Consider the following 11,474-nt stretch of genomic DNA (forward strand, 5'->3'; position numbering starts at 1 on the left):
GGAACGAGACGTAGTCGAGTTCCGCAAGCATCACTGAAGTGGCAATAATCACGTTAAACCACACCCTCGATTGTAATGTTGCAATTATACAACAGTTACCCTTAAAACTAAGAACATCGCTGAAAAAAACACATTTGTTTAATGACAGATGTAGTCACTACGACCACAAAATTCCAACAAACAAGCTAGCCTAGCCTAGTTTGCTGCGCTCTGGGAAAACAGAGCAGCTGAATTCTTTGTTTTGGTTAGGTGCTCGTTTGAACCACGGCTAGAAGGCTGTTTCAACCAATCAGATTGCTTCCTCGAAACGACCTGTTTAAACCACGTGCAAACCACAGCCTTGCGTCGTAGCTTATTATCGTTTCATTTGACGGTGAGGCGGACGGCCCCTCGACGGCCCTGTGAGGCGGACGGCCCTGTGAGGCGGACGGCCCTGGACGGCCCTGGACGGCCCTGTGAGGCGGACGGCCCTGTGAGGCGGACGGCCCTGTGAGGCGGACGGCCCTGTGAGGCGGACGGCCCTCGACGGCCCTCGAGTTGACTGATGTTGTCACTAGCGGTTTACCTTGTGTTGATTTTGTGTTGACAAATACTAGCTATGACAAAAAAAAAATCGTCGACTACCTTTTGTCAGTCACTGATGAAAACTAAATGGAAACTAAATGGAAACTAAGCTATGATAAAAACTAGACTAAAATGTTAGGAAGGGACTAGTGCACAAGAGATCCAGTAGAAGTAATTTTACACTTGGTTGCATGCTGAAAATATAGCCTATATATGACTAAAACTGAAATCAAAATGTCAAGCTGTTCAAATCAAGGCTGGTACCTTCGGTCCTGGCCCGCTCCTCTCGGGCGGCGGTCCTCATTGGGTGTCGGTCCGCGCTGCCCTGGCTGTAGCAGCGGGTGAACGGCACCGGGGACAGCCCGCCCATGGCGATGTCGTCCGCCTGGACGCGCTGCTCCGGGATGGGCGAGAAGTCGCCTGAGGAGTGGGAGTGTGCGGACTGCATGGAGGATGAGAACGAATCGCCACCCCGCCGCCTTTTAGAAAAACAACAGGGCAACAGATCATTTACAATAACGGATTTCAAATACTCGATGTTCAGATAATAATGATGAAACAAACGGTACTTTTTGTCATAATCACAACAATCTGTTGGAACTACTCCAGAACTACTCTGCCAGGGCTGGGAGGAACGCTTCTATCTATAAACAATAAATGTGTTTTATAAATGTTTGGCGTGGGTCAAACATTTTTGTTTTTAAAGATTTAAACAATACAAATATTGTACGGGGTTCTATCTATGGCACAAAAATGATCTCAAAGACCCCACTTTGAGATCCACTAATCTAGACAACAGTATCGGTTTCTTTTTTTCATATCTTTAATGAGAATCACTAGTCTAGATTATGATAAAGTATAATCTAGTAAATATCAGAAGTATGATCTATAATATCAGAAGTGTGATCTAGTAAATATCAGAAGTATGAGTAAATATCAGAAGTATGATCTAAGTATCAGAAGTTGTCTCTAGCTCTAGTAGCCTATGCCTTCTATGGCATCGGCAGCTCCCGGCAGGATCTGCCGGGAGAATCTAGACGCAGTTGCGCGATATGAGACTAATTAATTAGAGCGACAGAGAGAGAAAGGAGTGTGTGTGTGTACGGGTGTGCGTCAATTTAATTGAAGTGGACTCGGACCCAGACTTTTTTTCCTCCCTGGAAATAAAAAATGTCTGGGTTTCCGAGGCTACTTCTCTAGTAGCCCTACCTTCATCGGTGGCGATCCTCCGTTCCTCCTCTTGCTCCGGGCGATCTCGGCGAAGGAGGTGACCCGGGGCGGGGGGGCGGGGTGAGCGGCCGGGGGCGCCGCGTCCTCCCCCCCGCACCCCCCCTCGCTGAGGCGCACGGGGCAGCTGTGCATGCGCTCCAGGGAGCCCAGGCGAGGCCCGCCGCCGCCCGCCGCCGCGTCCAGGCTGCGGTCGTAGCTGCGGGAACGGGGCGGCCCTGAGGAGGAGGAGGCCCCGCCCCCGATGACGGCCCGGCCAACCACGGGAGGGGAGATGTTGACGTACACCTGGCCTTCCATGACGGCGTCGACGCGGCTCTCATTCTCCTGCTTCTCCTCGTCCTCCTCTTCGTCTCCGTCTCTCTGAATGGACGGAATGATGTCACCGTTACTGCATGATGTCACCGTTACTGCATGATGTCACCATTACTGCATGATGTCACCATTACTGCATGATGTCACCATTACTGCACGTCCCGTTCAGAGTAGGGATGTCCCGATACCCTTTTTTCGTTCCCGATCCGATCCCGATACCACAATTTCTGTGTTAGCCGATACCAAATACCGATACCAGAGAATAATATTTATAATAATAATAAAAAACAAAACATTACTTGTTTTATCTCCTCACTCAAATGTGCAGTTTGGGCAACTCGAAAGCAAACTCCACAAGCCCCAACATTTTATTTACCTGCCATAGTGTCGACCCCTTACCCCTGTGTGGGATCGGTGGTTAGACTGGCATATTCACCAATACCAATATGACCCGATATCCTAAATAAGGGCCGATACCGATACTTTTCCGAATCTGATACAGTATCGGGACATCTCTAGTTCAGAGTAATCTAGTTCCAATGTTTGGAACTATAGCCCATAGTGCCCCGCTTGGGGTGGTTCAGTCTGGGCCAAAATTTCTGCGAAAATGTCCGGGACTAATTTTAGTCTCAGTCCAGCCCTGCGTTTGTCCGAACTACAATACCGATGAGGCAGTGAATCTATATTGTCCAATCCTGCTTCAAATACATTTTAATTTTAATTACATACGTTTGGGATTGTAATTTCAAAGACTTAACAATGATGTGTGGTTTCTCAAGGCGTTATTTAGTATGCATCTGATATTAGTGTTCTATAGCTTTACATCATGATATTAGTGTTCTATAGCTTTACATCATATTGATATTAGTGTTCTATAACTTTACATCATGATATTAGTGTTCTATAGCTTTACATCATGATATTAGTGTTCTATAGCTTTACATCATGATATTAGTGTTCTATAGCTTTACATCATGATATTAGTGTTCTATAGCTTTACATCATGATATTAGTGTTCTATAGCTTTACATCATGATATTAGTGTTCTATAGCTTTACATCATGATATTAGTGTTCTATAGCTTTACATCATGCCTAGAATAATTCTTAGACATCCTTAGAGTTCTCCGATAACGCCAGACAGTATGAATTTGCTCCTCTAAATAGAGACACACTATACTACACACAAGATGCTTGTGGCACGCACGCACGCACCAAGGTTATAATAGTTTAGGATTTTTCATTATAGTAACATAAAGCTTAAAACACCAAAAGGAGGTTCCCCCGACCAGAATGGGTTAATGTACAGGTCTCCCAAGTGGTGGCCTGGGGTCCACCTATGCTTTCTAAGGCATCGGCAGCTCCCGGCAGGATCCGCCGGGAGAAACTAGACGCAGCTGCGCGACATGAGACTAATTAATTCGAGCGACAGAGAGAGGAGTGTGTGTGTGTACGTGTATGCGTGTGTGAATCAATTTAACAAAGGTGCAGACGATCAGAAATCAGCAGAGAGTGATCTACGTTTGCGCTACTCTATGCCGAATTGAAGTGGACTCGGTCCCAGACTTATTTGTTTCTCCCTGGATATAAAAACGTCTGGGTTTCCGAGGCTACCCAAGTGGAGACCTGTACATCTGTTGCCTTCTATTCAGGCAACGCTGTTTCAGTCCACTTGCCTTGGACGTTTCTCCAGCTCCCTCCTCCTCCTCCTCCTCTTCCTCTTCCTCCTCCTCCTCCTCCTCCACCCCGGCCTGGTCGCCGGGCCAACGTCGGAACAGGTAGTACTCGCTGGGCTGGGTGGTGGTGGTGGCGGGGGGGGTGGGCGTGGTGGGGGCGTGGGGGCTGCCCCCCTTGCCGGGCCCCTCCCCCTCGGAGCAGCTGGTGGCCCCCGAGGAGGAGCCCCCCCCACCGGGGCTCGGGGACGACTGCGTGGACGAGAGGTCGCAGGTCACCAGCTTGTAGTAGTTCTGCGTGGAGGCCACCACCAGCCGTGCCCGGCTCTGTAGACACTCCCCTCCTCCCCCCCCAGAGGAGGGGGAGGAGCCTGAGTGGGGGCGGTAGGCGGCGTTGTTGCAGTTGGCGTCCAGTTGGTCCAGCAGCAGCAGCGCACCCTGGTGGTGGTGCTCGGCCGAGCAGGAGCAGGTGGACGAGGTGGAGGCGAGGGTCTCGCTGCGGAGGAACGGGTGGCGAAAGGATGGCTCGGTTAACGGAGGGGAGCTGTGGAGGTCCAGGTAGAAGGCCTCTCCGTCTCCGGTCGACTCCCTCCTCGGTTTGGGGCCCCCCAGGGTCTCGGAGGAGTAGCCGTTGAGGTTGGCGGTGGCCGTGGAAGCCCCCTCGGACCCTCTGAGCTTCTCGGGGGCTTCCATCACGGTGGCGTTGTTCATCTTGTTGTAGATGGCGCTGAAGTTGACCAGCACGCCGTCCGAGCTGTTGCAGGACGAGTCGCTGCCGTCGTAGCCGCCGCCCCCCCGCTGCTGCTGCTGCTCGAAGAAGGGCTCGTCATCGGGCAGGAAGTGGTGGTCGGTGGGCAGGAAGTGCTGTGTGTCGGCGGTGGCGAGGTAGTTCTGGGCGAGGCCGCCGCAACTGGAGCAGCAGCGCGGGACGCCGGCCGCCGCCACAGACGACCCCCCCGACGAGGACGAGCCCGTCTTGCTGCTCCGCCCGCACCTAGGGAGGGAAGTTAAGTTTATTTATTTATCTCATGCCACATGGTACCATTTAGACCTGAGGATGATTCCAAGAAGAAAACCAAGTCTTCTAAATCCTGAACGTTTTCTGAGAAACCTATGTTTCTATGTCAGTGGTGTTCAACCTTTTCCATGTCAAGGTTAACACAACCTTCAAAATAGAAGCTATGGGGTGCCGGAAAGACATGGCCGCTTTTACTCTGAATCCTATGGCTGCGTCGATTGGATTCCCTAGGACGTGTGGACACGTCGGATGGAAGGAAACGGTTATTCACCTTCGCCTCGGTGGTTAAACTCCCTGTCGGTGAATTATCTCCCGACAACGACCACCTAGCCAGATATTATCCCTTATTTAAAGGTATATTCAGTGATTTTACTTAATTCAAATATCACTTATTTTTTCTTTTTTTCTGGATAATCCTCCCTACTATAGAGTGTGCTGACCATATAAGGAGTTCCTCCCTGTCCCCAGTGAGTCCCTGGGGTCAAAAAAACCTAGTTTCAGTTTTGGTGGCGGGTGGCAAAGCCTTCATCCAATCAGGATGAGAGGGGCCTTCCTCCAATCATGATCGACTGGGGGCGGGCCTTGGTGCACATGCTGTTGGCCTGTTGCACTCCCCCCCACTGTAGAGCGTGCATGTGCACATTTTGTTACCGGGGCGGGCCGGGTGGTTTTCCAAATCACCCAAATCACTGAATGCTCCTTTAATAACTACCATGTATCATGCTATTAGTGTTATATATATATATTTGATCACCTCATGAGGTGATCTTCGTCCTCCTCGTCCTCCTCGTCGGCCCAGTCCTGCTCGCCACAGTCCATCATGGACATGTTGGAGCCGCTGCTCCCGTGGCGCCGCTGCCCCCCCCCTCCCCCTCCCCCGCCGCCCCCCGTCAGCCCCAGGAGGTCCAGCTGGAGGTCCAGGTCGGAGGAGGACGCCATCAGGGCCCTCAGGGACAGCTCCCCGCCCAGCTGGAGGTCCAGGTCGTCGGAGGACGCCATCAGGGCCCTCAGGGACAGCTCCCCGCCCAGCTGGAGGTCCAGGTCGTCGGAGGACGCCATCAGGGCCCTCAGGGACAGCTCCCCGCCCAGCTCGTGCAGACGAAACGGTGCCACGGCCACGGCTGAGGACTCGTCGCTCTCCTCTCCGTGGAGGTGGAAGGAGGAGTCCTCAAAGTACCCGCTGAGGTTGTCCCCGTCGTCCTCGTCTAACTCCTCCTCTTCCTCTTCCTCGGCGTTGAGCAGGAAGGGATTGCGACGCAGTGGGTTCCTCATGCTGCCGAGACGGGTCTTGTTGGCGGCCCGGGGCAGCGTGTGGTGGTGGTGGTGCGCTGCCCCTCCTCCCCCTCCCCCCCCGGGCGCCGCCATCATCATCATCATCATCAGCTGCTCCTCCGAGTTGCTGGAGGCGAAGGAGGAGGAGTCGTCGCTCGCCGTGCTGCCGCGGCCGCCACCTCTGGCGTTTTTCCTGGAGCACAAGGACCCACTGGCGGTCTGGATCAGAATCGGAAACAACGTTATTGTCACATTAGACGTTTACAGGTGTAAAGAAGTGGGGCTTTTTTTCGTGCAAGCTCCAGAGATTAAAATAGGGTGCATTTTGCATCCCAAAACGCAGTTTATAGTTAAGGGACGCAATAAAACAACCGCCTCTGCACTACTGTACTACTGTACTCAGCATGTACAGTAAAAATAATACACGTAAAAACTCAATATTTTTGCTAGATTTAGTTATAACTAGAAAAAGTGCCCTTCTGGGCACAGGTCTCCACCAGGAGGATAGGACTGTGTGAGATGTTTGGCAAAATGTTTAGGAGTAATATAAATAAGTAATATGTTTGCCTTTGATGGCAATTGGATGATTTGAGGCATTTTGTTCCAAAAATGTGTTTTGCAAAAATCAACCTGTTGGTGGCGCTATAACAGGCCAATGTGAAAAGGGTGGGATATATTCCTCAGCCTGGTAAGAAAATGTGTGAAAGATTTGACGTAAATTGCATGCTGCGTTCATGATTTGAGGCTTTTGTTCAAAACGGGGCAATCTTGCAAACTGTGAAAGCCAATTATAGCCAATTAGGATGGAATATGAAATATCGGACAGATCTGACTTGAGCACATGACCATATAGATACTGTGTAACGATTTTTGAGATTTTTGGACAGAATCTGGAGGAGTAATATCCAAAAATGTGTTTTACAAAATTCGGCCTCCTGGTGGCGCTATAAAAGGCAGATGTGGAAAATGCAGGTCAAAGGTTTGTCCTTGGCCTCTAGGGAGTGTGCATGCAACGTTTCACGCAGATCGGTGCAGTTTTAGGTAAACAATGTGAAAAGCTGCCTCATGGTGGCGCTATAACAGGCCGTTCTGGAAAATGCGGGGCAGAGGTTCATCGTTGGCATCCAGGGAGTGTGTGTGCAAAGTTTGGCATCGACCGGGTTAACGGTGCCGGAGATTAGCTGGTAACGGACGGACGGAAGGACGGACACACACACGGACGGACGGACGGACACACACACGGACGGAGTGCAAAACATACTCTCTCCCCATGCCTTCGGCCTGGTGGAGACAATAATCATTTCTTCTTCTGTTTTCTACATGAATATAACCACATTATAACCATATCAAATGAAATGTGAGTTAAATGCTGCAATTTGTAAAAAATGGCAAAATAATATGACTCCTAACGTGGTTGAAGTGGGACTCATAAAATGTCCCTAAATGTCCCTACATCTAAAACAGGGGTTCTCAACGTTTTTGGCCGGGGACCCCCGGAAATGCTTTGGCAATGTCTCGGGACCCCCGCCCGCCCCCTCCCGACCCCCAATATAAATTGACTGCTACAATAACCTTAAACCATTTTGGGCGGGAACCCCTTTTGGTGTTTTAAGCATTGTTATAATTTAGCTATTGAAAAATAGCAGATCTACAAGCTCATAGCGCGCCACCGAGTGGCGCGCTATGAGCTTGTAGGTCTGCTATTTTTGAAAAATCGTGAAAATAATTTTTTTTTTTAAATAATTTGGGGACCCCCTAAAATAATTTGGCGACCCCCCGAGGGGTCGCGACCCACGGGTTGAGAACCCCTGATCTAAAAGACCATCCCTGCATCCTGGGACTCATTACATTGAAAACCTATTTACATCACTGAAGCTCCATTATTCGTAGTCTAAAAGAAAGAAATCTAAGATATGTGCGTGTACATTTATACATGTAGCAGGAATGTAGACGAAGTTAGATGGCTACAGGATTGATGGGCATTGATGGGACATCTGGGCATCCAAAATGTAAACAAAAATCACACCCGTGTGACGTGAGAGGCGCTCTTATAATTATACATCATCTCATGAACAACTGAATTTATGTGATTGGTTTGCCGAGTTGCTCGTCTACATAATGACGAAGATGTTCTCTTCATTGTCAATGGCATTTCATGTTTGTGTTGCCACAAATTTACGTCACATTTGAGTAGCAGGAATGTGAAAGAGGTTAGACATGGGTTAGGGTTAGGGTTAACCCCTAACCCTAACCCTAACAGGAATGTGAAGGAGGTTAGACATGGGTTAGGGTTAGGGTTAACCCCTTAACCCTAACAGGAATGTGAAGGAGGTTAGACATGGGTTAGGGTTAGGGTTAACCCCTTAACCCTAACCCTAACCCTAACAGGAATGTGAAGCAGTAGAACAGTACAAGGTTACTGTACTCCCTCAATAGAGCGTCGCAGTCCCGCCCCCTACCATGGCCCAGTCCCGCCCCCTACCATGGCCCAGTCCCGCCCCCTACCATGGCCCAGTCCCGCCCCCTACCATGGCCCAGTCCCGCCCCCTACCATGGCCCAGTCCCGCCCCCTACCATGGCGCAGTCCCGCCCCCTACCATGGCCCAGTCCCGCCCCCTACCATGGCCCAGTCCCGCCCCCTACCATGGCCCAGTCCCTCCCCCTACCATGGCCCAGTCCCTCCCCCTACCAGGGCCCAGTCCCGCCCCCTACCATGGCCCAGTCCCGCCCCCTACCATGGCCCAGTCCCGCCCCCTACCATGGCCCAGTCCCGCCCCCTACCATGGCCCAGTCCCGCCCCCTACCATGGCCCAGTCCCGCCCCCTACCATGGCGCAGTCCCGCCCCCTACCATGGCCCAGTCCCGCCCCCTACCATGGCCCAGTCCCGCCCCCTACCATGGCCCAGTCCCTCCCCCTACCATGGCCCAGTCCCGCCCCCTACCATGGCCCAGTCCCGCCCCCTACCATGGCCCAGTCCCGCCCCCTACCATGGCCCAGTCCCGCCCCCTACCATGGCCCAGTCCCGCCCCCTACCAGGGCCCAGTCCCACCCCCTACCATGGCCCAGTCCCTCCCCCTACCATGGCCCAGTCCCTCCCCCTACCATGGCCCAGTCCCTCCCCCTACCAGGGCCCAGTCCCGCCCCCTACCATGGCCCAGTCCCGCCCCCTACCATGGCCCAGTCCCGCCCCCTACCATGGCCCAGTCCCGCCCCCTACCAGGGCCCAGTCCCTCCCCCTACCATGGCCCAGTCCCGCCCCCTACCATGGCCCAGTCCCGCCCCCTAACATGGCCCAGTCCCACCCCCTACCATGGCCCAGTCCCGCCCCCTACCATGGCCCAGTCCCTCCCCCTACCATGGCCCAGTCCCGCCCCCTACCATGGCCCAGTCCCGCCCCCTACCATGGCCCAGTCCCTCCCCCTACCATGGCCCAGTCCCGCCCCCTACCATGGCCCAGTCCCGCCCCCTACCAGGGCCCAGGAAATTAATCCCAATGCATTTTCCTCATAGACATTTCTTAAAGTATTTATTTAAAGACGGTTACGCCGCGGACAAACGCCAACTCGAGTCGTGACAACTCATGACAACACAAACAATATTTTGGACCAAACAATTACAAAGAAGAAAAACAACAAAAAAAGTGTAACCTGCCGTTTTTTTCTTCTTTCTAATTATTTGTTTGGCCCAAAATGTTTTGTTTGTTGTCATGATTTGTCACGACTCGAGTTGTCTTTGTCCGCGGCGTAAACGTCTTTAAATAAATACTTTCTGAAATGTCTATGAGGAAAATGAACGGAGAATCATTTCCTGGGCCCTGGTAGGGGGCGGGACTGGGCCCTGGTAGGGGGCGGGACTGGGCCCTGGTAGGTGGCGGGACTGGGCCCTGGTAGGGGGCGGGACTGGGCCCTGGTAGGTGGCGGGACTGCGACGCTCTATAGTACCTAAGGTATACTGTACTCCATACTGTACTCCATACTGTACTCCATACTGTACTCCATACTGTACGTACCTGTATGAGGCTGCTGAAGACCAGCGCCTCTCTCTGCAACACGTCCCTCTCGGGCAGCGAGGTGGTCCGACTCAGGCCCAGGGTCTCCGGCGGGCTGAAGGGGTTGCCCCTCTTCATGGACGCCGCCCCGCACCCCCTGCCCCCCGACACCTGGCAGTGCACCAGTGGGATGTGGTGCACGATCAGGGTCTCGCCGGACAGCTTGGGGCTGTCCATTCTTCTTCGTGGCACGGCTTTGGACCGATTTGGGAAGGGTTTGGGCTGGTTGTCTTCAGATGCTTCCTGCCAGGCCCAGGGCTGGTTGGGTGTCTTCAGATGCTTCGTGTCAGGCCCAGGGCTGGTTGGTTGTCTTCAGATGCTTCCCGTCAGGCCCAGGGCTGATTGGTTGTCTTCAGATGCTTCCTGCCAGGCCCAGGGCTGGTTGGTTGTCTTCAGATGCTTCGTGTCAGACCCAGGGCTGCGACGCCGCCCGGGATTTGGAAGGAGAGGTCGGGGAAGTCTACAGCATGGTCCGAGTGATACATCTTGAAGAGAGACAGAGAGAGACAGAGAGAGACAGAGAGAGATAGAAAGACAGAGACAGAGAGAGACAGAGAGAGACAGAGACGTAAGTTACTAAAAGTACACCACAATCTCTCTACACAGCCAGCTCCTAAAAAAAACACACTCATGAGACCCGTCACTGTCAGGTGGAAAGAAGATGGTGGCTTGACGGCCCAAGTATCAGAGGAGACCGACGGCCCAAGTATCAGAGGAGACCGACGGCCCAGGTATCAGAGGAGACTGACGGCCCAGGTATCAGAGGAGACCGACGGCCCAGGTATCAGAGGAGACTGACGGCCCAGGTATCAGAGGAGACTGACGGCCCAGGTATCAGAGGAGACTGACGGCCCAGGTATCAGAGGAGACCGATGGCCCGGGTATCAGAGGAGACCGACGGCCCAGGTATCAGAGGAGACTGACGGCCCAGGTATCAGAGGAGACTGACGGCCCAGGTATCAGAGGAGACCGATGGCCCGGGTATCAGAGGAGGTCGACGGCCCAGGTATCAGAGGAGACCGACGGCCCAGGTATCAGAGGAGGTCGACGGCCCAGGTATCAGAGGAGACCGACGGCCCAGGTATCAGAGGAGACCGACGGCCCAGGTATCAGAGGAGACCGACGGCCCAGGTATCAGAGGAGACTGGCGGCCCAGGTATCAGAGGAGACCGACGGCCCAGGTATCAGAGTCATTGGGAGGCTTTCTTTACCCTCCCAATGACTGATTGTGAGGGTTAGCAGAGATGGAGTACTTGTAGAGGGGCTGCGGGGAATTGGCTTTACTAAAATGGGACTTGAAGGGGAGGAAATGTTTTTTCTTGTGTCTTGAAGGGGCATGTTTTGCGCAACAACAACA

At 52.8% G+C, this 11,474-nt stretch overlaps 1 protein-coding gene across 1 annotated transcript in view; it reads right to left on the reverse strand.

Annotated features, from left to right (window-relative positions):
* rusc2 (RUN and SH3 domain containing 2) overlaps positions 1-10,294 on the reverse strand; it is a gene marked incomplete at its 5' end in the record, with an annotated part of 47,030 nt that extends 36,736 nt beyond the window's left edge. The window contains 6 exon segments of the mRNA XM_079517859.1: positions 829-1,006; positions 1,774-2,154; positions 3,782-4,772; positions 5,551-6,122; positions 6,159-6,287; positions 10,079-10,294. Of these exon segments, the coding sequence (XP_079373985.1) occupies positions 829-1,006; positions 1,774-2,154; positions 3,782-4,772; positions 5,551-6,122; positions 6,159-6,287; positions 10,079-10,294 (2,467 nt within the window).
* Positions 10,295-11,474: the final 1,180 nt, after the last annotated feature.

Source organism: Electrona antarctica (assembly GCF_951216825.1).
Source record: "Electrona antarctica genome assembly, chromosome: 13".
Lineage (NCBI taxonomy): Eukaryota > Metazoa > Chordata > Actinopteri > Myctophiformes > Myctophidae > Electrona > Electrona antarctica.